Here is a 27,815-nt window from a genome sequence, read left to right as displayed (position 1 = left end):
CTTTTTCTCTTCGCCGTGACAATTAGCACTTGTCGCGAGCGCGCGACCACTCTTTGGCTCTCCGCGCGCGTTCGCTCGACTGCTATCGTCTATAGCCAACATAGATAAGCGCCCGAGCTATTCTTATCGCTTGCTTCACGCGTAGCCGAGCGCGGCCGGAGAAAAATAAATCGCGGCCTCCATTGCCGCTTAACCGTCTTATTTTGCGCGCAGGAAATTGGCGCGGACGCTTGCGTAACGATCGTGCGAGCTTTTCCTCCCGCTGCCCTCCTTGAAAACTGATTCGGGACGGCAATACGGGAGCGCGTTGCGTCAGGTGCGCGCGCAATCTGATCGTACGATTTTCAGTAGTTTTTCATTTATTCCAATGTATTCCGACGCCGATGCGACAGTGATATAAGTACTCTTGGAAAATTGGCAATTACGACAATTACGATGCGAATATTATCGATTCGACCGATAGAACGTTCTCGAACGAGCATTCAAACTCTCGCGCGTTTCAGCGTCGCACCCTCATTCGCCGGTTCTTTCACCACGTGGTCAGCGATTGGCTCGAGCTCTCGCCACACATCTAATATAGCTCGTGACATCATCGCGCGCACAAGCGCAAACTTTCGCTCGATACTCTCTCTCTCTCTCTGTCTCTCTCTCTCTCTCTCTCTCTCCCATTCACTTTGGTCGTCCGTCTTCGTCTTTCTCGGTGGCCGAGGCGAACGTGAAATCCGGCTGCGCGAGCGAGATAGTTGCTGCCTGGAGGTATTCCCCCGTAGCGTGACTCATCGTCGGCGCAGTTTTAACGCGCTTTTCGAGAAACGAGCAGCTCCTCTCCTCTCCCTGCTATCTCGCTCGCACCTGCATATCTTGCTTGCACCTCGTTTTTGTTGCGTGCAATATCTACGTGATACGCGTGCACTTAATTCGGTTGGATATTCGCCTCGCAAGAGAAAAAAGAACGTTGTGCTGCATTAAACCATAACCTCTACGTGAACTCGCGCACAACAGGTAGTGGTTGTCAGGGAGAGAAGTTCATTGTTTATGTGAGAAGAGTGGAAACAAGTCGCCAAGCTGGTTGCCAAAAGGAGGTGGATGGTGCAGGAGAGGAGGCTGGAGGAAGAGAGTTCCCTCGAGGCTAATGAGGAGACAATGAAGCTTGATGTCCAGGACAACATGTACGACAGCCCGAGCAGTGTCTCCAGCGACAGCGCAGCGAGCTCCCATAGCTCTAGAATCAGTCATGATTTCCTGGCTTCCATCAACTCCTACACACCCTCCGGAAGTGTAAGTACAAAAATTTACTCACAAGCTTTGTGCTGTACTCGATGTTTTTTTCGCGAGACTTTAGCGAGTGTATGCGTGTGTGTGTGCGCGCGCGCCTGTGCTTAAGAGAGATACGCGATATGTGCGTGTGCGTATGCAGTATGTGCGCGTTGGCATGAGTGTACGTGCATCTCGATGCAGTAATTGATAAAGTGAACGTTCGTCAAGAGTGCAAGTAGATCTTTGGGCGAGAACGTAATAACGAAACCCGAAAGCAGGATGATTGGTAAAAATCAGATGCTTACGTGTTGCGTCATGCCGCTCTACACGCGTACCATACAATTAACCTCGGCAATGAATTGCAATCCCTTTCTACGCAAAGCGACGATAGTATTACGAGTCGGCGGTATCCTTGTACGGTAGTTTCGCGCGGGAGGGAGAGAAAAAATGCGCATCCGCGTGTGTGCGCCGATGACGAAAGTCGCCAGCCAGAACCTCACCTTTACGGCTCTCTCTCTTTCTCTCGCTCGCGAGCGTAGAAGGGGCTACGTGCATATTTGCATCGAGCAGCGCCAGGCAATTTATAAAGCGAGAATGCCGCTGTGTGTATCGCCGATGCTCGGCAGCAGTAACGCAAAGCAATCTCCAATCGCGGCTGATAACGCGAGGATCGAGAGTCGCGATTGTTTGCGCGCGAGCGACGTATTGCGATTTTTCTCGGCGAGAAAATGCGGACCTTTCGCGATAGCGTTGCGCAAGCAAAGTAGGTAAATTGAACGGAGGCCGGAATATCGGTCCTGATTGCGCGCTTCCGGAAGGATTAAAGCGGTGCATCGAAAGAAAATCACACGCGCGCGTCTATGCCCAGCGCGAAACAATTATAATAATTAGCTCAATTGAAGTTTCGAGCGATCTTCTCGTCTTGTTAGTAAACACTGGCTTCTTTTTCGACGGTGTTCTGCTCGAAAAAAGAAAAAAAAAATAACAGGGTTACGTGAGCGAGGAGATAAGAGTGCATTTTTCGTTGGTCACGCGCGCGCGCTCCTTTGCTGGTAATTGCCGCTGACTGCTGTTCCGGCAATGCGTCGTTTTTTAATTTTTTTAAATTTTATTCGCCAAGGATGACTACGGAGTGGCTTCTTCTCTCGTGTCACTTGATACGATTACTCGGCCGGAGCGACGACGAGTTATTTCATTGTTGCAACTTGTGCTGGTCTTTTATGACACTTATTAACGCTTCTTTTTCGCTACCGGTATTCTTCTAGTCGTCGGTCTCGTTATTACGAAAATGACGTGCTTTCATCTTGAACCTGAAAGAAAATTAAAACAAACGAAGTATCAGCCAATCAACTCGCCGAGTAAAGAAACGATTATTTGATTATTGAACAGTCAAAGACGTCGCATTAATTACTTGGTCGCGTTATTTTTACAAAACGATTTCGTTTTCACGACAGCTAGCCAATGCTGAGGCGGCGAAAAAATATTTCTATCGAAAAAAAAAATGTATTTTAGAAAGCACAAGAAAGTAAATAAATAAATAAACTAATGAAACGGAAGAGCATGATAGCGACTCGTGGATTTTGAAGAAAAGAGCGAGGCAATCCAAGTGTAGCGAGGCAGTCTATAGCGGCCACTTGCCTACTAAAAATAATCGCGTAATCGCGTTGGAGGGAGTTACGCGCGTAGCGGCTAAAATTACCGGCGCGTCATCGATGCCACTTCGCTTGCTCGCGAGCTTGACCCCGAACTTCTTCCCACTTACGGGCGCTCGCGCGACCACGGCAAAGTTTCAAGCTCGCTGCGAGTTACGATGGCTCCTCGCGCGCGAAATTCCGACGATAAGATCTCTGGCGAGACAACTGCGTTACTACCGTGTATGGTAGTGGACCACTTGTTTGTCGAGCACGGGAGGGTCGCCTTTTTCGGGGAGGGCGTCGCAGCTGATAATTTGCAGTGATTTACGCGCCTTGATTTTTGTTTTTCGAAAGATCGAGTGGAGAAGGAGGGGGGGGGGGGGGGAGCACGAGCGATTAAATCTCGTTGCCCCTTATGGCAGTCTCGCGTTGCGCGCTACCTCGCGAATTAGTACGTAACCGTATACTCGCGCTTCATCATTTGCGCCGGCTGCGAAGCGAAATCGCGATCGGGCTTATTTATCGCGCGCCATTTCGCCTTCTCGATTGCGCGCGATTTTCCGCGAGCTTGCGCAACGCGCACTTCCGCGAGGCTGCAGCCGAACGAGCGAACAATCCAAATGTATTCCGAACGACAATGGAGTCGCGGCCGGCGCGCACTTTCCTCGATTGTAAACGAGATCCGCGCGCTTTGTCGCGTAATCGCGCGTTCGCCGTTTAAGGGGCCGTGCCGCCACGTGCACTTTCGTCTACATGGGCGCGTGCGTTTATTAGGGACTTGGACGTACGCGCGGCTTTCTCGCGCCGACGGGAATACCATAAAACTTGTAATAGGAGCAAGCGGCGGATTCGATAAGGGAAAGCAGCTCGTAAATTCCAAAATCTTCGAATGTGTTCGATGCGGGTGTGTCGAAGCGAACGCACAACGTTCGAAACGTGACCGCTCGTCGAGTAAACAATTTTTGTCTTTTCGAGTGCTCGCAGTGATTTCGAGCTCTGTCGTCGGGCGTTTTCCCCGTAGTCGAGTCGAACGAGGTTCTGGATAATAACATTGGAGTTTTACGAGAACAATTTTGAGACGTGTTTTGTCCGTAAACGCAACGAGTGAAACTGATATCCTAAAACCCTCCCCCCCCCCCCCCCCCCCAAACCGACGCCCAAGTAGAACGGCCGAACTGCTCGTGCGGGGTTTTACTTTCGTGCGTTAATGTGGCGATTACTGCGGCTAAGGTATACACTTTGGCTAGAATATATAGACGTTAGGAGGAGTAACCATGGCGACTTGATCGATAGATAGCATTTAATATCCGAAAATCTGCCTCGCGCACCCTCCTCGCTCCGCCGAATTCGAGAACACCCACAATTTCTCCCTTCTGCGCGATACGCGTCTGAGCCACGAAGCTCCTCGGACGCAAGCACTGTATACGAAACCCCGCCGACATCAAATCTCTTAAGAACTTTTCCGGGGAGAGAGAGACGAGAGTAGGATATTTTATCGCTTCATCTCGGGCTGATAAAACAAAAAATACAACGAGAAAGTTTTATTTTCGTTCGGAGGACTTTTCGCCGACGTAGGCATCGCAACATTTGTCCGTTCGGTTGCGCAACGGGTGCAGGGAGCGCGAATGTGGTTACAATCGAGCCAAAGGCAGCCTGCTAGCGGTACCCAATTAGAAAACGAAAGCCTTTCAAGGACGTCCACAGTGGCGACGAGAAAGCTCATCAAAGATAATGTCTCGGTCGCGCATCCGAAAAGCCCGTGGCGGCCGGAGCGGAGGCAATTATCCGAAGAGCGAGAGCGCGGCGGAGAGAGAGCCCAATAAACCCATTAGCATCTAGCCGGGAGAGAAAAAAGAGCCGTCAGCGCGGCAGTAAAGCACCCCGTAACACGGCAATCTCAATCTCGCCGAGCGCGAGATAAATCAAGCCCAATCAAGCTCCCAGCGGTGTGTCTCCCTCGAACGAGGAGAAAAGAAAAAAAAAAGAGCAACTCTCTCGCTCTCGTGGATGCGGGCAAAGTTATTTACTTGACTGTACGAGGGGTTGAGTTTCCTTTCCGCGCAGCCCCCATGTGCCACATACGAGGGGCGAGTGGAGGGTCCGTTCTGCCGGTTATTGATCTGGCGTTTTTCGCGACGACAGCTGGCCTTTAAAAACCAGACTTTCGTGCCTGCTTCTGAGCCAAGCAGCGATCGCTCCTTTTTCGAGATACACGCTACGTGCGTTATTGCGGTTAAAGTGCACAGGAGGGATTATGGAATTAGGTTGACCAACGAGTGGATCGTAGTTCCGGCGCGAGACGATAGTTTTGAAAACAGAGGTGACGCGATCAAAATTACAATCGTCTTCGTTTTGCTTTACGTGCGCAAAAGACTATGTTCATAGCTCAACCACCAGTCGGAATATTATTTAAATAACCAGCTCAGAGAGAACAGATAATCTATGAAAAAAATCAACGAATCCCCGTTGACGCTTGTACAATGTTATACATTCCTGCGGAAGGAGATTAAAATAATCTTTCGACAGCTCCATTTTGCTATCGCACATTTTCTAAGCTGTCTATCATTATATTTCTAATAGTTGACAAAACACCGTTATCGCTTACATTTTCGCTCTCTTCGTAATGCTATCTGTTTTGCAAAATATCGTAGCCAACGAATTCCTTTATTTCGTAACCGGAATCGACGGGCTATTTACTCAAAAATATCACGAACAGTTTTAAAAACATTTTTTTAGGACTTACTTTTCGATTTTTCCGAGTTTCAACGGAGATTCTCATACATTTTTCGGTCTTTTTTCAAACCTATAGCATTTCACATTTTATGAGCGTTAGTAGACCACGAGGTATTTAATCTACTATATTGATTCATTTTAATCAATAATAACAGCTGTTTCGAGTCAAAGCTGTGCTTGTGTAATTGATGGTTGTTTTCCCTACTAATTACATTTGCAACACAAGTATCTAGATTTTAAGAATTTTCGGAATTTTAGTTTTTTTCAATCGAATTTTCCACATCTATCCACCTATCTGTTTCACAATAGAGATTGATTGCTTCTCACATTTTTAACAAAGGCACTTGTCAGTTTGGTTCAAAGTATTGCGAAAGACCCCCCCCCCCTCCGCCATACGTATACGTCGAAAATTACCGAGGCTTTTCAGTAACTGGCCCTATGTTAACCTGAAAAAGCATCAATTCCTTGTAAGACAGTCTCCGATTTTTATCTCAAGCTTTATATTTACGTCATGTGTGACCCTCTACGTAAGAAAGCCATTCTCACAAGCATTAATAACGCTGCGTTCAGCGCGTTCGTGTAATAATCCCGTCGCCAAAAAAGAAAGAGATCCAATTATTCCATGCTATTTCACAAAAATAATCGCACTGCCTCTACGTATGTCCGCGCGCCCGTGTGCACGTGCGCATTATAAATATAGATCTTGGACAGAGAGAGAGAGAGAGAGAGAGAGAGAGAGAGAGAGGCATTAATTTGGAACGCGCCAGCTGCCGTGCGCTATACCTACGACCCTTTTTTACTCCATCGCTCTAATTATCTTTATTTGACGTTCGCGTAAGAGGGCGTTCCCGTATCACCGATAAGATGCAAATGCGTCTGCGCGGTAAGCCAGACGGAAACGCGAAGGTAAAAGGGATCGATTACCGCGATAAGCAATGTTACTGCGTGTGTCACAAGACTTGGCCTAATGCTGAATATATGCAGTTCATAGCCGCAGCGCCGGAAGAGGGAATAAGTCGAGTGTTGGACGCGTGCGCGAAGTAGCGAATTTGCATATTATTGATATATATTTTTTCTTGCTCGAAGGGAGAAAAACGCAACTGACGTGTGTTCTCGCGACGAAAAGAATCCCGAATTGCGTTCCATTCGAATCGTCAAAACGGCTTTCCGCCCCCGCTCCTTTCATTTCCCGGAAGATCCGCCGACGACTACTCGAGAATGCTCGCGACGACAGCTTCATTAATTCGAATCGGAGCGGCGAAATTTCGCGTTATTGACAAAGCCGCGCGCGACAGGAAACTAGAGTAAACATCCTGTGCTGGCGCAAGGACTCCGCGCTTGTAATTGTGCACGACGATAAGAGCACAGAAAGGCGAGAAGATAAGCGCAGTAGTCATTTGATCACCGCGCGAAAATTCTTCTTTTTTTCAGCCTTTTCCTTGGCGTGCGCCTTACACTTGGCGCTCGTCCAAGCCAGTTGTGTGTTATTTCTCTCGACAAAGAGTGAGAGAGAGAGAGAGAGAGAGAGAGAGAGAGAGAGAGAGAGAGAGAGAGAGAGAGAGAGAGACGCACGGTTTTTTCCTCGCAAATAGAAGCGCGACAAAGGCAGATAAGATTGTTCCGAACGTGTCGCAAAAGAAAAGAAGCCTGTCATTCCTCGGCGGAGAGAGAGAAGAAAGCGCTGGGAATGTTATATCCGCGCGCTTTTAATAAATTCAGCAGCTGCGGAGCGAGCGGCGCGCAGTCCACCCCCGCGGTTATCGATTTTTCGGAGGGAGAGAGAGAAAGCGCCGGCTGCGATCCGGAAATCGCGAGCGAAAGCACACGCGCGGCTCCGCTCGTGGCGGGGGCGGAGGCGTCGTTAAAATTCGCCCTTGGACTGCCGCGACGGCTCGTAAACGCGCCTTTCGGGGGACGGGCTCGCCGTCTAGCGCTCTCCACCTAATGGACGAGCCTTATCTGGCTCGCTCCCGCGTCGCAGCCAAGACGGGGGATTATCTCGCTGCCATTGTGCGCGCGACGAGCTGCTCTGCCTCTTTATCTGTCCGCGAGTCGAATGCTCCTTTTTCGGATTTATTGCCTTTCGCTCGCTGTAGCTTGCGAGCGGCCGTTCGGTAACCTGCTTTTCACGCGGTCGAAGCTTCGACGGCAGCTCCGATTTTTCGGGGAACCGAACGAGAAGCGAGCGTCGAAGCTCGCCTCGACGGTTCGGAGCTTCGTTCCGTCTCCCGAAAAGCGCTTCGTTTTCCCAAAACCGACAGAGCAGTGCTCGCCAAGGAGAGATAAAAAAATAAGCGCGACTCGCCGCTAAAAATAGAAATTATTTGCCTTAGCAAGCATGCGCTCGTTTTACCCGTGGCGAGCGCGATTACCGGCCCGATCATCGCGAACGAGCCGTGCGCGCGCGTTTTCCGCGGAATGAGACGACGCGGTGTCGACACGTGCGAGGCGCACGAGCGCGCGATAGCCGTGGAACGACGCACGGGACGGCCGCGAGAGAAAGAAAGGAAAAACGCGAGCCGGAGGTGAGCGGAGGTGAGCGGCGGCGGCGCGCACCCGAGCGACGCTCGGAGCTTTCGGGAAGAGCCGAAACTCGACCGGTGCTGCTCGATGAGCATCGATAAATCCGGAGCGCGCGAGCCCCGTTCGATGACTAGTGGGTCAGCTGTCGGCGGCGACATCGCGATCGACACTCGAAAACAAGTGGCGCTTCGACACGGTCATCGGCGCTCGATCCTCTTGAATATTCAGCGCCGGAGGAAATGAAGCCGTGCCGTTAGAATTCGTCGCGCACTCTTCGGCTCGATTCGCGCGTCGCCCTTCGCCGCGTTGCAAGGGAGACAGATAGGAGACAGAGGAAGAATAGGGAGCGAGATGCGATCAAAGCATTGTAGCGTAGTCGGCGCGTGCTGCTTTCCTTTCGTTTCGCCTCGCGTAATCCGGCGACATTTCCGCCTCCGTAAGCTTCGACAAAACTCCCCCTTTTGTCGGCGCAAGCGACGACTGCTGCCTAGCCGTGTGCACGGCTTTCGGATACTTTCATCAATCAAGCCGCCAGTGCTTTTATTGTTATTAATGATAAGTGGCTTATTAATTGTCGGCTTGATCCGTGGATCGCTGCGGGCCTTTCGTGGAAATTCGCGCTCTTGACGAACAAACGATTAATTAATTCTGGGATTTGGATAGTCTGGCTAACGGCTATCAAATTCTTATTAATACAAATGTGTACTGGCCAGATCTGAAGTCTAGTCATAGGCGCACGCAAACACAAAGCTAAGGGACTTGCTGAGTCGTCACTCAGCCGGGCTCCCTTCGGACTGACGCTAAGGGCCAGAGGCCTGCTGTTGCGAATTCGGGGGCGGATCCCCACTCCCGTCGTCATCGTATCTTGCTTTTGGCTTTCCCATCGCTCTCTCTCTACACTGCTCTATACACCCTAAATCATTTTCAATAGAATCCAAAGTTTAGGTCGCGCTGATTTTATGTAGTCTTTCGATTGTCACAGTTTATTAGCAAATCCATAACAATTTTATGAAGCCCGAAATATTCCCGTAAAAAATATTGACAGGTTAACTTTAAGCAAACTCTTGGGAGTATCATTTTAGTGCACCTCTGCCATCAATAATCATCATTCTACGGGACAGTTGACAAATATAAAAAGGATAATGATCCTCCTACCAATAGCTTATGACCCGATCTCCCTTAAATGTTGACCGAACCATAAATTTTACCGCTTACAAAGTTGATCAGCGATCTCTTGGAATACGTTTAAAACAATTTTTTCGATGATTTACAAATAACTTTGGTACTTAATGTACTTTCGGCTTCGATTGATCGAAACCAATTTTGATTTTTTATTAAAATCACTCGTGCCGCGATTTATTAAGAAAAGCATGCGAATTCGCGATTCGTCGACGATTCGCGAAATAAAGAAAATAAAAGCCAAAGTGACCCCTTTGATTCTAACCGCAGAGCGGCCATACGCGCGCTTTCACCATTCGTTCCCATCTCATTATCATCCCGACAATCGGCATTAATTAAAAGCATTTCACGAATCCGGCCATTGTCATTCGAACGCGGGCACCGCCGCATTCGAGAGAGAGAAACAAGGCCCAACGCGCGAAATCTTCTCGCTTAATAATGCACGACGCGTCTTCTACCGCCCACAAACACTCGATTGACCCCGTGTCCTCGCTGCTCGAAAGGTCCTCGACGCCAGGGGCCTTCGTCTTCTTTTGCATTTTATATAACACGCGAACGGCCTGGCCTCCATTGGGTCTGCGACGCGCAACGCGAAAATTCGTTGCCGCGGCGACTTTTATTTCGAGTGCGCGCCCAGTTCACTTTGTGGTTTTCCTTTTGAGTCACAACGTTCTCGCTCTCTTTTGGCAACGATCTCGATGCGCGACAGGGATTATCTCTCTTTGTAAATAGATCTATTACAGTTTCATTTTCTAACAGCGAAAAATTAACGAGCGTTTGATTGATTTTTATCGCGAGTTACCATTTTGTATATCATGGCTTGGAATAAATTCTTGAAAAGTTTTAATTGAAAGATTCGATATGTTGAATTTGATTTCCGCGCGATGAGAATAATGAAAGTCTGTACAAGTAGCGTTCCGGGCAAACATGAAGATTAAGATCTCAATTTAGATAAAGACGTTCGCCATGCTCAGCATCCTCTTGACAAACATCGTAAATAATCCTCTAAAATAATTATAAAAATCTGTTGGTTTCCAAGAGCGTTTAAATGCTTTGATAAGCTAACACAATGCTCGATCCATTTAAATCTTCCCTGAACGTCAATAAACAAGCTGCCAAACTTGGTGCAAACAAATTTCCCAGCTACAAGAAGTGACCGACAGCATCGCCCCCTTGCTGGCATTCACCATACCACAAAGTCGCAGCAGGAAGGTATAGGTCACATAAGCGGTATTAAGGGTCTGGTCTCACGCATGCGCACTCAACTTCGCCCGTCAACGCAAGGCCGTAAATCAGGGCCGCTCTTTTTCTCTCCCGACCTTGTCTCATTTCTCTTTCGCCGGCTAAAATCTTAATCTTTGCGATGATTGTTTGCAGGGCTAATGGCTTATACTTTCCTGGAAATAATGCTTTATCCGAGGCAAAAGGCAACGCGTACCGTTCCTTGTTCCCTATTAGAGCAACCTTGACTAGCATGGCTTTTTTTTCAAACATTTCCGTGAGTTGCTCTCTCGGTGATTCCACAGTGGGACGATACACGGTGCTTTTTTTTTCTTCTCGTTTTTCACGATAGCAGCGCGTGACTGCAAGCTACATTCATTGAAAGTATCTTTGTTAAAAAACAGAGTCGAGAGGATCTCTTGTTTCTAAAAATACGTGATGCGACGTACAAAAGACTATGCACGGAGGCACGAGGAAAGCGCAATAATAACAATACAAGGAAACGATAAACGATTGCCGCGTATCTCGCGGAAAGAGCGAGAGAGTGCCACCATTTTTTTTCCACGATTTTCGGAAATTCCCAACGACGCACTCATAAGTACGCAATAATCTTGCTTTACCGGCTAATCGATCCACTTTCTCCTCGCGTAAAGAAAAAACATTGTATCTGAATTATGCGAGCGTATCATTACCTTGGGCATTCCCTTGGCAACTGTGCACGCGCGCGAGCTTTATCCGATAGGCGATCTTTCGATTAATTCAAGTCGCAAATCATCGCGCGTGGATGCGGCGATCGGATCTGCTTTGATGTTGTGGAAGACGATCCTTGCACCGCGCATTTTTCTCTCATACTAAATATTTTGCTCGATCGATCGATGCACGCCGATGCGTTTTGTTTACGCAGGAAAATAATCGTCACTGTGCTCGGTCAAGTATTTTTAAATGAACACAACCTTTTTTTTATCTCTTATTTTTTTGTCGCTGGGAGTTCTCTGAATCGAGAATCGCGTTCGTATGTTTTCCATTTCAAACGAATTCAAGCGCACTCTCGACGAAAGCTTCGCACTCCGAAGCGCTCTTTTCGCGAACTGTGAGATCGGGCGCGCGCCTACGAGTTCGTCGCACGCGACGACGGAACAGAAGCTTTCTCGCTCTCTCGAGGGAGTTTCTCGGACGACGAAAATAGACCGCGACGAATCAGCTGGCAGGCACGCTCGACACCTTGCGCGCGCGCGTGATAATTTTTGGCCGTTTGACCATTCGGGTTTTTCAGAATTGTTGACTTAACGAACGATTAATATTTATCGACTCGTTGACTCAATAAGTGTCTTGTTTCGCATTGGGAAACATAATCAACCTCGCTTTGTGAAAATTGACGGCTTATTGATTTTGAGGGTGTATGCATTAAATTATGCTGTCCATCTCGTTTAATAATACGTTTATTCCAATGAAAAGTAACGTATCTTTCAGAGTCGCACAATCTTGGAAATTCTTCAAACCGAGCACTCGAAAAGTAAATTGATAAATACGTAATTGTTTTTCAGAAATAATTGAAACGGATTTTTAAAACGAGGACGGCGATGACGAGTTTTGAAGAAGAAAAGATCTAACGTAACGCTAGGAGTTTTAGTAATCCGCCGAATATTTGATTAGCACGAATGTACAAAAAATCCACCTCTGTTGATGTCGTGCGTGGACTAGGTAGTTACGCGCGTTTCCCCAGAAACGCGTAAAACAATCGGCAGTTTGACCTTATTTTCACGTACTTCATGAAAATAAGTAGTAGAAATGAAAAGCGCGTCTGAACCATCGGAGCGACGATCCGCTAATATCGGCTACTTTTCGATCAATACGCCTATCGGCTTATACGATCACTAGTTTGCACATCCAAAACAGAGCGGCAAGCACCGGCTCTTTCCGCACGGAATTCCCACCAATGAATAATCTATATGGTTACTAGGACGTCTTTTCTACGTCTTCCTGCTCACCGAATTACATTGAATAAGTATGACCAGGCGACAAAAAGGCACTATATCGTTGAACGGAAGGAAGGAAGCCCAGATCGTATGTTGGAAAATTTTACCTCCTTTCTAAATTTGGAGTTCTGTTCGCCGGAAAGTCGTTTAGCTGTCATTACAATTACCATGCTTAATGGTTCGTTATTTTTTAATGACATACTCTAGCGTTATTGTCGGTTGTGTCAAAAAATCATAATTTTCCACTCGGAAAAACAAATACATTCCGGAGGTAAGTTGACCGCAGAGAATTGAATGTCGAACATTCAATTGGAAGGCATCGTTACCGTGAATTAAATTTCATCGAAATTTTGATCGTCCGATGTCTCGAGCGAGAGGGACGCGTCGAGTCGCATTGCGCCAATTGAAGATTGTATTAATCGAGCAATAAAGAACGTCTGGAAAAAATAAAAGTTTAAAAGTTCCATCATAAAAGCGAGACGCAATTAATTACACCCACAGCTGTTGGTGGTGCGGCCAAGTTAAGCGGAGTAGGTATCGGAGGCGTTAAAAAGTCCATCTGCGAAATTGCATCGGTGGAATCGAACGAGTGTCCTGGCGCACGACGAATCTCCCAATGATCGAGGATATGACGAGTAGCGGCGAGTTAACGAGAACCGATAGGGGAAGGGGCAAAGCCGAGACGGGCGCTCGTCGTGACGTCACAGGATTGTACGACAGTTGCGAATGGTTCTCGCGGCACGGCAGTGGTTGCCGTAGCGTGTCAGAGAAGAGTAGTGGGGGTGAGCAGTCGCGCGCGCCGTCGGCTCTCCTAACTATATAGCTTTCGGCCAGTCACGTTGCGCGAGCCAGTCAATGCCTGAACCTTCGCTTGTGCGTTCTCACTCTGTCAGCTTCAAATGTGCGGCCGGACTACCACTGTATCGCGCTAGTGGATCACAGTTTTTTTCTTGTTTCGTCTGTGGTGAAACTGCCTCTCGCGCTTGTGATTAGTTTTTCGAAAGATTTTTTGCAAGAAGGGGTTAAACCGGCTCACAGATGTCGCAGCTTGTGCCGAGCGCGGGTTTTATGTACGAAAGTTTTATTGACGAGCACACGAATTACTACGGTAACATGTACTCCATGTATCCACCCGCGGAGATGAATATGAACATCGATTTCTGGGATTCGGCCGACGAAAAGAATCTAGTGAGTATCGATTTTTCGATTTTTGTCCTCTCAAGTTCGCGCGTGCACGACGAAACAGCGCAAGCGAGGGAATTTTTTTGATAAGTCTCGCAAGCGCCTCGTCTCATTATCATGTCGAACTTGGCCCACCGCGTAAAATCTAAGCCTCGCCGATATGCGTCGGAATCTCTGTCAGTGCCGCTTCATGCTGTCACAGCAAAATACCGAGATTACCGTAAAGAGCAGGTAGAGCTAAAGCCGATTATATCAATAGGTTCAATTCTTTTCTTTTTCTTTCAAGTTTCATAGAAAAAAGAAATGTGATTATCGTGAATGACGGGAAAAGCCAGCAAACAATAAGCTCATTTGAAATTGAGATGTCCGTCGCTTAAAACTTCTGTGCATTCCTTTGTCCGCCAGCGTCGGTAATATCCTTTCTTCGATCATCGTTAGCGTCTGTGCAGGTGTTGTTGCTGCTCAACTTGTCACTACTCTTCTGCTAGCTACACTCACTGAACGTCGATATCACTCTTCCGTTTCTTTTTGTTTCATTTACACGTGCTTGAAAAAAAGGAAATATCGTTTTACGTCAATGGATAGAATGCAGCGAAATGTCACGAGCGCATTTTTCCGAAAGAAAAATCCGCGCTTTTTTTTATCTCTAATTGTCTCTCGATGCGTCGGAGCAGAGGGAGAAGTTTATTTTTAAACGAGTCGTCTAACGGAGTATCGATTTTAGTGTAGACACCTAGTCGCCGCTCGTTAAATGACTCGGAAGCTATTCGCTTTCATTCGGAAGTTTCGCCGCCTCCTCGTCTTATTCGGAGAAACAAAAAATTATGCAATATCGAGCTACTTTTCTCCGAAGAGGCGTGCACGCAACGACGGCTGATGCGCGGGCGACTAAGGGTGAGCGCGAGGTTCCCTCTCCGTTGCTGCGAATCAAGCTGATTAATTCGAATTAATTTTTGTATTCTTAGGCGCGTCATTAGCTCAAACTAAAAATAACCTGATCGAAGAAATCTTGGTAGATTTTGTCATGACTCGTTAAAGAAAATCTTTGATCGACGTTCGTAAGCAAAGCTATTCTATGATCCTCGCGCTCAATTCCATCGCCGAGTCGTTGACAATCAATGGTGTGCAAAGCATTGGCGCAAGGCTTAATTAAGCGGGCTGCAAAAAGAAAGCGCAAGTTGAATCTTGCGCACGGGCAGGAAGCGCAGAGTTAACGCTCGTTAAGAGAGCCGTCAATTAAGCGTGGCAGCGAGAAGCGCGAATTCTCGCGGGCCGCTGCGTTTCTTTCCATATGATTCACAATTTTCGCGGGGAAAATTCGCGCGCGTCGCGTGCCGGCGGATTACGCAAGTGGCAGACGTGCACTTTTCAGAATCGAGTGATAACGAGAGGTGTGACAATAGCTGTATATCAATGAATGAGTCGCTTCGCTCTCGTCGCGTTGGGTTTTCCCAATGAGCACTGCGACAACTGCGAGGCGAGCGCCAGAGATGCGTTCGGATGATTTGATAACTGCTTTACTCGTCGCCAGTGTATAATGTACGTTATCAGTGACAGCGCCGATGCAGTAGTGGCATTGATAATTAATTGCCACTTTCGGAGTAATCTCAGATCGTTTGACTGTTTTCGAAGTGTGCACTTATCGCTGGCCAAGCTGTCTATCGTGCTTCGCTCATTGCTCATGGATTTTTGCACGTATGATTTTGTTCTCTTGTCCCTCGTTCGCGCGGGAGTGAATTTGCATGTCAAGCGTGTTTCTTCGCGATTCACATGCTTCGAACAACGTATGAGAATTGAACAAATAAAATGGCTTTTCTAATTGATTCTCAAAGTTTTAAAAACTATAAAACGATAAAACGATTGTCAGTCGTGAGAAAATCACAGTGTGCGTTGCAACGACATCTCAGTTGTGTAAATTCATCGAGACCGCGCGGCCAAGAAAAGAGCGATAGAGGGAGAGAAACGGCAATTAATTCGCCTAGACAAATGAGATTGACTCATATGTTCTCAGCTGTCTGTCTCGTGGCACCTGTAACCCGATACCCACGAGCAGAGGCGTTAATCAGCATCTTGGCGAGTGTAGATGCAAAACCACGTCAACCGGAAACCGGAAAAGAAGAAATCATAGACGTGCGCCGCTTTATTTCCGCGGCGCTTACCTCAGAGATTCGCTCGAGTGTCGCCTAGTAGTAGCACAGTGCTCGAATGACTCAGCTTCGGTCGATTTATGAATGAACTGTGGTCGTTGATTGTGTTGTTTGCTTGGCAGCAGCACGCGAGTACCGAGAAAAACGGGCGCGAGAAGCGAGAATTTGCGTACGCGCTGATTCAATGCTTTCTACGCGCGGCCTGTATCGAGCGCCACTCGATTAGCCTTTTCTCAAACTTGGCGTTGCATAACAGCGTGGACGCGCGAGCGCGTCGTATTTAATTATGTATAAGTACTTTTCGAAGGAGGTCACGGTGGACGTCAAAGAGACTTTCGTGCCACGCACGGGATCCCCTAGTTCCGGCTAACGATCGCGCAACATACGCGTTGCATTGCGAGCCTCTTCGCCGAAATCCAACCGCTCGAGGTTACGATCGGCAGCTCGAAAAACACGCGTAATCAACGGTACCAGCAGGCGCGAGCTCGGTTGCCGTATTAACGCCCCTTGTTATCGCACTCGTACGCGTGCCTTCCCTTTTGCGAAGCAATGCAATTGAAACAACTCTCTCGCTCTCTCTCTCTGCCTCTTTCTTTTCTTTCGTCGCACCGGAACAGGTGCGTTTGTTCCGAGCAGGTTGATAAGTGTCGAGATTAGTTTTTGATGTTTCTTTTAGTTCCATTTTCGCTTTGCCGTCGTTGCTTTTTTGTCTGTTTATATAAATTGCTTGATGAACTTATTGACATCGTTAATACTGGTACGACGCTCGTAAAGGATTTTCTAGTATCGATTATTTACGTCGCTGTGAACGTAACTTGTTAACAATTCGCTTTTGACCGAGAATCGCGTGGATCGGTAAAATCGGTTCCTTTTACGATTGCACGCCAACGGCCGCCTTCTTTTGATGCACCGAGCGCGCATTTGTAATCCCAGCGATTAGCATTCATAATTTCGAGATCCCATGAATGATGAAGTCCCCTTTTTTCCACGCGTCGTCTCAACGAGGTCCCCTCGCCGCGAAGCTCTCTCCCCGCCGCAGTCGCACCGTATTAAAAGCCAGTTAGCGCTGTCGAGGCAATTTCTCAAAAATCAACACGCGCCGCGCTCGCCCGGAGAAGCAGCGACAACATAAAAGGCTGCTGCGCGCGGGAGGGCGATCAATCAGAAGCGCGTCAAATTCCCCGCGTTGCAGCGGCTATAAATTCGGCCGACGGCGCTGATGACGGCGTGAAAATAAAAGGGACAACTAGGCCCGCATTCGACCAAATCTCACGCTTCTTTTTATCGAGGCCGAGGGGCAGCTCTCGATCGGGTTAATGGAGAGGAAATTTTCCCTCGTGTCCTTTTACGCTCCCGACACGCGCGAGCAGTGGTAGACGGTCTCGTGGTAAAACGGGTGACTTTATGCGCGCGCGCGGCGCCGCATCCGAATGGTCTCGCAAAAAAGAAAAGGAAGGAAAATATCTTTAATCGCAAGCCGAAAGAGTTCGACGAACTCGTCCTGAATTTTCCTCGCGCGTTCCCGAAATCATTTTCATCGAGTGAGTCATCCTTAAGGATTCAGGACCAAGAGTGCAGGCGCACCGCGACGGAACGGAAATGCCTGTACCGCTGCGTCACATCTCAGGAATTCTCCGGACTTACACATACCCCTCTCTCTCTCTCTCTCTCTCTCACTTTCTTGCGGGAGGCCACACTTTCTTTTTTTTTCTTCTTTTTTAGATGAACGAGTTTGATTTAGGATCCCAAACGTGTGATCTTTTTTTTTTCGTCTCTCTTTTTCTTTCTTCCCCTGGCTGCCTCTTTTTTTCAATATCCACCGATGCAGCGCGAGTGAGAAAGGACGTTTGCGTGAGATGAAAGTATTTTTTTTTTTTTGGAGAGTAGGAGATTTAATGTGTGTGTGTGGGGGGGCGGTAAGTATTTGGAATGTACAGGAAAATTTGAGAACGGTGGGAGGGTGGATGGTTCTTATGTTTATCATTGAATTTTATTCCGAATGTAACGGTCGTCTCTCCTTTTTCTTCTTATTTAAATGGAAATTCGATGATGGCACTATTGCATTCTTGGCATCGACTATTAAAAATTGTTGGAAAATAAATTTCACGTTCGCTCGCAGTCTAATTGAATAAAGTTTCTAAACGAATGATGTTTTTTTTATTTCATAAGCAAATTCGTTGTTGTCTTTTGGTTGTTTCATTTGTGTCACAATAGCATCGAGTCCACTCTCGTAAAACTCGATAAGGCGTAATTTGCTTTCTAACAGAAAGCTTGCTAATTTCAGTCGATAGTCGCCGAATCGGCGTAAAAACACGATTATTTCCTCCTCGAGCATCTCATTATCGGCAATCAAAACAACGCCGCCCCGTGCAGCAGTGACTTTGGGAAAAGCCCATCAACCAGTTGTTTTCTTTTTTGTTCTCGTGCAAGCTGGCACCATCGCCTCATTATGTTCGTTCATTCACCTTTTTTTTATTTAGCTCGTCCGTCCGTCTTTGTCCCCTTTGTGCGCTAAAAATGGCGAGTCGGCTTTTTGTTCTTTATTTCTTTTTTTTTCTTTTTTTTTCTTTTTTTTATTTTTTTAAGGCCAGTTAGGACCTGTCGCGGCGTTTGGCAAAATCGAACGAAAGAAAGGAGCTGTCTAATGTCTAATATCGAAAGTACAGTTAGTCGAGACGAAAAAGTGTAACAATTTGGGATTTTCCCATGCAGGCGAAAGTTTCTGGGTAAATAAGCATTTTTTTTATCGAATTCATATGGTAATCCGCTCTCAGTAAAGGGCAAGCGACATACCGGCAAAGGGAGTGGGGGAACACTTTCGCTGTGTCGTATCGATCGTGAGAAGAAGAGAGTGCACGCGTGTCGTCCATCGCCGGCGTTCCTCTATAGTAATAATAATCTTGGTCAATCAGCTTAAACTCTTGCTATACGAAGAAAGAGACCTTAATTAGCGGTTGCTGTCGGGGCTCGCCTCTAATATTCACTTTGAATAAATAACTTCCTTTCGCTCTACTGCATCGCCATGTACACACGCATGCGAGCGTTATCTTGCCCACGCGGGAATGCAAAACATCATCGACGACTAATTCGCGCGCACACCTGTTCAATCGAATTGACCAGAAGGAAAATATCGCGAATGAGAGAGAAAGACGAATTTCTTTTCTCCTTTTTGCATTCGAGAGCGAGCGAGACGGACAGAGAGAGAGAGAGAGAGAGAGAGAGAGAGAAACTAACGGCTCGCGAAAAACAAAGCTTTTTTATCGAATGCTTTTTTGCGCTTTTGCCAGTCGCCCGTGTGTCATTGTTACGCTTTTATCGATTTCGAATGTCTTGTGCTTGTAGCGATCGAGGTCGCAGAGTTTTGATCGCGCTTTGCTTATTTTTAACCGAAGACGAGCAAACTTTGTATTGCCGTGCATCGTTCCGCGGATGATTTATCGATCACGCGAGTACTTCGATATGAAGGCTCTTCAGACGAGTTCTTACCTGTTCTTCGACTCACGGACTCGGGAAGAGAGCGAAGCGCGCGTGCGCGATTTCCGTTGGAATCTCGCGGACCGGAAACGAAATCGAGGACCGGGTTTCTCAAAGGCAATCCGAGAAAGGAGGCGACCCGCCGGGGTATTTTTAAAATTCTATCAAAAGAGCGAAAATGTTCGATTTCGCGAAGCTCGCACCGACAGCGCCACGCGAAGATTATCATAATAAAACAAGCTTTACGCGCCTCCTTTTCCGGTAAACTACGATTCTTAGTACTCTGGCACATGATAAAAAAAACCGTTATCACCGCGATGTCGTCTGCCTTTTCTCTGTTTTGCGTGAAAAATTGGCGCCTGCGTGGACAACGACGATCACTTATCATCCATCGCGATAACGATTGTCGATTGAATCATTACGCCAAATCTGCGTGACAGCCATTCGTCATGCTCTATTTTTAACCTTGCGCACTTTTCCAAAACTTACGCGTGAATTATTACCGCGCGGTAATCAGCGGAAATCCATCGGCGTAAACAACGAGCAGCAGCCGAAAAAAGATAGAAACGAGAGAGAGAAAGAGAGAGACAGATCATTCGTCGAAGGTGCCCATCCACTAGCGTCCGCTCCTGCGTAATTCCCCGTTGCAGTTTCGTGACGTTCGGCAATGTTCGTGAATCTCCGGTCGGCCACGCGGTTCTTCGTGATAGCGCGGCCGCGCCGCTGTATTCTCGCTCCGTGCGCCTGCTTATACGCCGCTCCACTGTCAGTGTCACTCCGACTGGCGTGCCGGTCGTTTCGTCGTGTCGACGTCGTGCGCTGTGTTCTCGCTATATATACATATAGACATATTCAATAACTGCGCGCTTCTTTTATGTTGTCGGTGTGCGTGACACGTATATCTGTGCGTTTGTTATTATCGTACCCGTGGTCGCCATCCTCGATAGGCAAGTAGGCAGACATAGGTGAGTGACGACGACACCTGTTGCGCGTGCGTGATTTTTCGTCGGTACGTTAACCTCTTCGTGTGCGCAGAGCGTATTGTACTTGCATGAAAAGGAAGATTCAAGAGAGAGAGAGAGAAAGATGGAAAAAAACAGAGGATATCGTACACTGCACGCTATGAAAAAGGAGAAATAAAAACGCAAAGATGACGTCCGACGGCCTTCGTCGCGCTCACGGTGGCAATTACTCTTTGTTGCTTGCTACGTGTGCCTGTGGCTCGAAGGCGCGAGTTCAATTCTTTATAACGCTATTGTTGCTTATGCACTGTTTTTTCTTTTTTTTTTTCTTTTTTTTTTTCTTTTTCACTCAGTCTCGATCTCCACGTCGCACGTGTTTTTCACTGCGCTTATTTCATTTTTTTCTCGCGTTGCGTCACGCGCGAACCAAACTGAGTTGTCGCTGCCTCTCGATTTTTTACGAGGAAAAGTAAAGTTTACGCAGGGAGGAAGAGAGAGAGAGAGACTCCACAGATAAGCAGAAGCGCGGCCCATCCTGTTTACACTGCGCAGCGTTGTCTCTGTCGAAAACTTTCCTCGCGCTATAACACTCCCAAATTTCCAATCTTCTCGCCTTTCGTGCTGTGCGCGCGCGCGCGCGCGCGTGTGTGTGTGTGTGTATGTGTGTATGTGTATACATCGAGAAAGAGAAAAAAAATGAGACAAAGAGTAGCAGAGGCAGCGCATCCAAGGCTGCTGCAATGCGGTTATGCTCTCTCTGGCATTCCAGCTAGATACGCGAAGGCCATGAAAAGTCCGAGAGAGCTTCCCTTTCGCTCTCCTTTTCCTCCACACATATATCCTTGCGCGAGCGCGAAAGCTCCATCCGTGGCGCGATGTTAACGACGACGCGGTTGCGCAGCTTTTCGTTCCACTTTCGTGACCGCCATGTCAAATAGCCAACCTCTCTCTCTCTCTCTCTCTCTCTCTCTCTCTCTCTCTCTCTCTCTCTCTCTCTCTCTCTCTCTCTCGTCTTTCTCTGTTTCTTGTCATTCGAAGCGTGTCCGCTACAGCGCACGGATTTTTTTTCTACACCAGTACCAGTACGAGCGCAGTTCTCGAATGTCGAGCAGATAAGCGTAAATAAAGAGAGAGAGCGAGAGAGAGAGAGAGAGAGAGAGAGAGAGAGAGAGAGAGAGACTCGCGCGACACCTCTTGAATGTCAATAATATATACCTTCGGGCGCGCAGCGTTGTCCATTATATACGCGCGTGCATTTTTGCGCGATGAGATAAGGCTATTAATATTGCGCGAGTACGAAAAAAATATGAGGAGACAACGTATTAACCGTCGCTTGCCCAGAGGCCGCCACATCCAGGAAATGTTGTGATACACGAGAGAGCTGCCTATCGATCGCATGGACGGTATCGCCAGTGCGCACACATGCGTACTTTCGTTTTTCTACGTATCTATCAAAACAAACAGAGAGAGAGAGAGAGAGAGAGAGAGAGTGAGGCGGAGGGAGAGGGTGAGAGACAGAGAGTGCGTGCTTGTATCTTAATGCGCAAGCGCGATGAATCTTACAGGTGTTCTATCATCACGCGGGCGATGGAGAATTTTTCTCGCGAGCTGTGAAAAGAAACCAGGCAAGCTGAACAAATCTACGTTTTCGAATTGCAAGGACTGCCTTACGGCCCTTTTTTACGTGAAAGAAGGAGGGATTATGTATATCGGTTGTTATTGTGGAGGCCCACCGAGGATTACGGCTAATGGCAAAGTCGTAAAGGTTGTCTCCGGGTGCATCTCGTCTGCTGGCTCTTTTGTGTCGAGGCTACCGAAAGAAGAGATACGAGAGAGGGGGGTCCGCGTGCTTCTTTTTTTTCACGAGAGAGAGCGAGAGAGAGAGAGAGAGAGAGAGAGAGAGAGAGAGAGAGAGAACGCGAGGAGTTTAGGCACACAGAGGAGTGGCGTGCGTGTCAGGAGATAAATCGTCAGATAAGCCCTCTCGCGGGACGAAAATACACGTATCGCCGCGCGCGAACCCAGACAAATCGCTCTCGACTAACTTGTTTCAATTTTTTTTTCTTTCCAGCGGCGCAAGCTTCGACGCTGCGGAACATTTAGAAACGATTATTTTAACGACTCCCCACCTCGATAACCTCGCGAGCGATCAATCTTTCGCCGCCGAGCGATTGCTTCTCGTAATTGTCCGACGCTTTTATGACGCGATTGTATCGTTCCTCGGAATATGATAATCGCTACGAAAAAAAAAAAAAAATTCTTGAGCTCGCGCTTCTTAATTGGCATTTGATAGATTTTCACTTGAAAGTCACTTCTCCTCGGAACTCCCGGCGAATAAATAAACAGCGACTCCCGGCTCACCCCAAAAAAAGTACTTGGACTTCTCCCTCTCGCACCCAAGAGGCTTCGAGCCAATGGGCGCGAGAAATAAGTTCTCCGCGCGCGAAATTTCAGCTGGGTTATTTCGGTGCCTTGCGAACGCGCGCGCGCACACTCGCACACGAACCGACGACGTCGTCGCGACGCCCGTCGGCAGCAGCCAGTTGAAAACTAGCGTCCGCGGTGGACGCAAGCGCGACGACGTCGCCGGCGCCGACGACGAACGACGAACATACGAAACCCAAATATCTAACCCTACGTATAATCGAACGAACAATCTTTCGCCTTTCTTTCTTGCTTTCTCTTGTAATTTTCATTAATCTCGTTACCGAATAACAAACTCACGAACCCTCAACCCCTTCCGAGACGAAAGATTAACGACAAGATATCGAACTTTTTGCAATTGAAGTGATCGAAATAATCAACAAATAATGGCAGCGACGACTTTGGACTCTATAGACATCGCGAACATCCTCGCGCAGGAGCTGCTATATCAGCAGGTATTTAAGCAGTCGGCGAGATCGATCGCAGAAACGGCGGAGCGCGCCAAGCTTCGAAGTGCTCTCGCGGAGAGAGCAATTTCTCCGCGCTCGGGTTGTGCAACGTTGTGCAACGAGCATTGTTTTGCGAGAAAAACTTTCCGCGCGAGCGAGGAGAACGACGGGACCCCTCTTTCTCGCTCTCGCGACGCGATACGCGCTGCGCCCTTTGTCTCCGCGCGAGCGCGCCTATTTATAGATGTTTCGCGCGAACGCGTATTATTGCATATCGCACGTGCGTTACTGTGAGGATAGAGAGAGAGAGAGAGAGAGAGAGAGAGAGAGCGAGAGAAAAAAAGAGCTGTGCCGGTCGAAACTTGCGCGACACGCGCGCACGTGTTCGCGCTCACGTTCGCCGTGCGACGATCGGGAGCAAGGTGAACGGCCAGACGCGATGAGCCGAATGCTCTCTTTCTCGCGCCCCAGCTTTCACTTCGTTTCGACTGTGCGCTGCCCCGCTGCTGCGCGTCGGCACGAGATAAGCGGCCCGCGCAATTGCGATTGATCGACGCCGCGAGCGCCCGTCGCGATTAGCTCGCGGTCAAAGAGCGAGAGAGCCCGTCGCCGCCGCCGCCGCCACCGCCGCCGTACCTTTGTCTAGCAACGGGCGACGCACAGTCGGCCTACTGTGCTAGTATCTCCGCGTTGCTCGATTCGGGCGTTTCGATGGCACTTCAATGAGGTGTTGGCGGCGCGCGAGCAGCTCGAGAACAGAGAGACGACACAGCTCTCGCGACGAGTCCAATTAAAGCTGCCTCTCGACTCGCGCGCGAGTCGCGTGTTGACTTAGCAACGCGAGTGAGTATATTTTGGCTGCTGATATCTGGCCCGCGCGCGCGTATTCTCGCCGAGTATCGCGTGGGCGTAAGCGCGCGCGCGTAATTTTAGCGATGACACTCGACCGGCGCAATGTGCCCTCTCTCTCGCGCGTATCCGAAGGGGGCGTTTACTTCGTACCTCCAGCGGTTCCTTGATCTCGGCAGGTACGTTCTCGAGGCCGCGCGCCCACGCCGGGCATTATTTTCGGTCGAGCCGTGCACCTCGGGCGATCGCGCGAGGCGACCGCTCGCGGAGCGAAATCGGCCCTGCAAGCCCACATAAACGAGCGACTTTGCAACGCCGACGCGCGCTGGCCTTGACGCACGCTCGCTCGCTCGCTCGCTCGCGCGCGAGAAAGAAGGAGTCGAGGCAAATTTAGCAGTGATACGCCTGCCCATCCTCGCCGAGTGCATTGCCTCGAGACACGCTTCTTTGTCAGAGGTTTTTGACTTTGGCGCGCGCGCCCGAAAGTTCTGGAACGGCCGCTCCTCGCCGCCGCCGCCGCCGCCGCTCGGCGAACAGACGCGCGCAGTCGTGTCCGAGCGTATAGTAACGATGACGCCCAGGGCCAGAGTCGTCCCCTTTATCCGCGTCGATCGTTATCGCGCCGGCTGTTCCCTCGCAGCTCGGCGGATCATCGATATTTATACGCGCGAAGCTTTCCCGCGAGGCCGAGTCGATTTTTTTTATTTTTATTTCGACATTCGCGCGTCACCTTTCGGGGCGGGGGCGGATGGGGGCGGTGCGCGCTCTCGTGCGCGGGCCCAGCGTCACTTTGTTTTGTTCGCCAGCGAACTCGTGCGTCGACGCTGAGGCTGCACTCCGGCAAGCCTACAGAAAATTGCCACTGGCTCGTTCGAGACGATGCTTTGTCTTGATTACACCGCCGTCGAGCTAACGTGTGCGTTATTCTTGCCATTTTCAGCTGGTATCGTCGCTGGACGGTCTGCACAGCGGGGTGCCGACGCGGACGACGCCGACCCTCACGCCGACGACGCTGCGCTCGATCGAGCAGGGCTACCTGAACTTGACCGGCGAGTCGGGCTCGCACAGTCGCGAGGCCGGTTTCGTGCCGCCTATCATCGAGCCATCGCAACCAACTCCCGCCCAAACGCAGAACAACAGCATTCACCTCCAGCAGCAGCCACAAATCCAACCGCATCAGCAACAGCAGCAACACAGTAACGTGTTGGTGGAGGTGCAGCAGACGCAGTTGCAAGTTCAGCAACAGCAGCAGCAGCAACAACAACAACAACAACAACAGCACCACCACCAGGACCAGCAGCAAGATCAACAGCAACAGCCCCAACTGCAGCAACAGACGAGACGCAACATGGGCGGCAGAAGACCAACTAGGACCGTTGGCATGAGTCCCGAGGAAGAGGAGCGCCGACAAATTCGCAGGGAACGCAATAAGATGGCTGCTGCTAGGTGCCGCAAGAGGAGGCTCGATCACACCAATTCTCTTCTAGAGGTGACAGCATTTTTTTTATTTTTATTTTGATCTTGAAAATGTCCCGAAGGACTTGCTTAGACCAACGTGAGAACGGAGCTTGAGATACGCGCAGAAGGTCCCCGCTCTTCGAAATGGGGATTATATAATGAACGACATTCTTCTGCGGGTACATAACAAGAGACTGCTTGAACTTTACTTGGCTAATCACGTAATTTTTTCTCTTCTCTCTCGCCTGACGTAAAGTCGTGCGATCTCGACGTAATAAACCTTGGCACGTACGATTATCCTACATAGTGTCGTGGAAATATGTTTACTGTGTTCTTGACGCTCGTGGCTAACGTTGGCTATTTCTCTTTGTGCTTTAGGAAACCGAGGGCTTGGAGCAGAAAAAACAAAGTTTACAGAACGAAATAGCCGAGTTACAGCATGCCAAAGACGAGCTTGAATTTATGCTCGAAGCACATCGCGCGGTCTGTCGTCTTCAGTCGTCCTCGCCTCCCGACGTCAAACCTGTAATCGACAAACAGCATCACGCGTTAGCACCAACGACGAACAACAACAATTTCCAAGCGGAGGACTTCGTCGACATCCCGTGCAACGTCAAACAACAGCCGAGCAACGAGGAACAACTCAATGGTTTACGGCAACTCAATCGACCCAACACGTTACCGATCTTCACCGAACCGAAACCACGGCCATCGAGTCTTCACATCAAGACCGTCGAGACACCGGCTTTTATGAAAACCGCTGCGGAAGTGGTTGGCGTACCGATCACGACGCCGTCCAGCGGTATACCATTCAATTTCGACTCGCTGATGGAAGGTGGTACTGGACTGACACCTGTTTCCACGCCATTGATACCGTCGTGCTCCAGTCAACAGAGGAACAACGTTGTCGTGTCCGCCGTCGATCTCAGCTCGCCCGATGCCAATCCACCCAAGCTCGTGAGTTTGTGACGCCAGGAGCACGTCGGCTATCACGCCGACGACGAACATTGACGGTCAGAGACGTTCTGCACCAATGCGTTGATTTGAGCATCGAGCCATATACAAATTTTATACCGCACCGTGGACCTGAGCTCTCCGTTGTGCTTTGATACGAGAACATGTCAATTTTTTCAGTATTGTACTTTGCGGAGCGCCGAGACTCTCTTTTCTCTCTCGGCCAGTTTTATACGCGTTTGAGAGAACAAAACAAGGCCTTCTCGGAGTTGTATTTTTTCTTGTTTGTTTGAGGCTACGTCGCGAGAGCCAGATTTATTTTTTTTTAATTCTCTCGCTTGGTGGAGAGAAAGACGAATGAAGCATCTTTGTACGATAAACAAAGTAGAAAATTTATGAAAAAGAAACAAAAAAAGTAATGAATATTGTACTATTTTTTGAAAAAGAATTGAAACGAGAAATAGTTATAACAAGTAAGATTTTTGTCATTTCTGAGATATAAGTGAATTTTTATATTTTTAAAGTATACCGAAAGCGCGAGAGACGAAATGATAGATGAAACTAAGGAGAAACAATTTTTAGCTGAAAATTTACTTGTAGTTCGTAAGCGAATCGTAAGCGAAAAAAATATAAGTATATAAGTTTTTTCGTTTTTTCGTGCATAGCCAATCGAATAGCTTAACGGATCGTCTTTCCCTAAAACTTAGTGAAAAAAACAAAGTATTTGTTTCGTGTATTAATGTGCAATTGTAAAAAAAAAATATCGAAAAACAAAGTTTCGATAAAATCTTGAAATTAATATCTATGCAATAATTATTGCATTATAGTGTCCGTAACGTGTTCTTTTGGCTTTGATTTATCGATTTTTTCTTGTCATTAAAAAACAACGCAGCCAAAGTGTTTGCGTGCCTCGATAGATATTGTGTAATGTTTAATCCCTCCATAGATTATATATGTATATATATATATATATATATATATGTGTGTGTATATATGTACATATATACATTGATTATATATTTTATAATGTACGACAATTTTTGCATGACCTTGAGCAATATTAATATATTTATACATATATGCGAAAAACTATCTCGCGACGCTTTGACAATTTCCCTTGTACATACGTGAAAGGAAGAAAAAAAATAAGGTGTATCGTCGAAGATAACTTCGCTCAATAGTTACGCTAGCAATCTCTCTCTATCTCTTCTACATAACTTAACTTTTAGCAAAACTCACAGGGGAGAAGTCGTCGAGCGTCGCGACGTGCGCACGAGGCTGCGAGATTAATTGATGATTGTGTAACGAAACAGTAAGGCGCCATCGACGATGCAATATATTTTGTTTAATTCAAACAGCCAATAAAGGCCTTGGAATTATACGAACATACCGA

General features: G+C 48.1%; 1 protein-coding gene across 3 annotated transcripts; it reads left to right on the top strand.

Annotated features, from left to right (window-relative positions):
• Nucleotides 1-795: 795 nt before the first annotated feature.
• Nucleotides 796-27,803, top strand: LOC131674046 (transcription factor kayak-like). Of its 3 annotated transcripts, none has more exons than XM_058952498.1 (3): nucleotides 796-1,278; nucleotides 24,951-25,499; nucleotides 25,847-27,803. In XM_058952498.1, the coding sequence occupies exons 1-3, from the start codon at nucleotides 1,087-1,089 to the stop codon at nucleotides 26,435-26,437; spliced, it is 1,332 nt and encodes a 443-aa protein (XP_058808481.1). In that variant the 5' UTR covers nucleotides 796-1,086; the 3' UTR covers nucleotides 26,438-27,803. The 3 variants fall into 3 exon arrangements, with proteins under 3 accessions (XP_058808481.1, XP_058808482.1, XP_058808483.1); XM_058952499.1 differs by lacking the exon at nucleotides 796-1,278 and adding an exon at nucleotides 13,384-13,711; XM_058952500.1 differs by lacking the exon at nucleotides 796-1,278 and adding an exon at nucleotides 22,828-23,167.
• Nucleotides 27,804-27,815: the final 12 nt, after the last annotated feature.

This window comes from Phymastichus coffea, unplaced genomic scaffold (genome assembly GCF_024137745.1).
Source record: "Phymastichus coffea isolate CEN01 unplaced genomic scaffold, Cenicafe_Pcof_1.1 PCOF00209, whole genome shotgun sequence".
NCBI classification, from domain to species: Eukaryota; Metazoa; Arthropoda; class Insecta; order Hymenoptera; family Eulophidae; genus Phymastichus; species Phymastichus coffea.
Note: the sequence above shows the minus strand (reverse complement) of the source record. Positions and strands in the feature narration are given on the sequence as shown.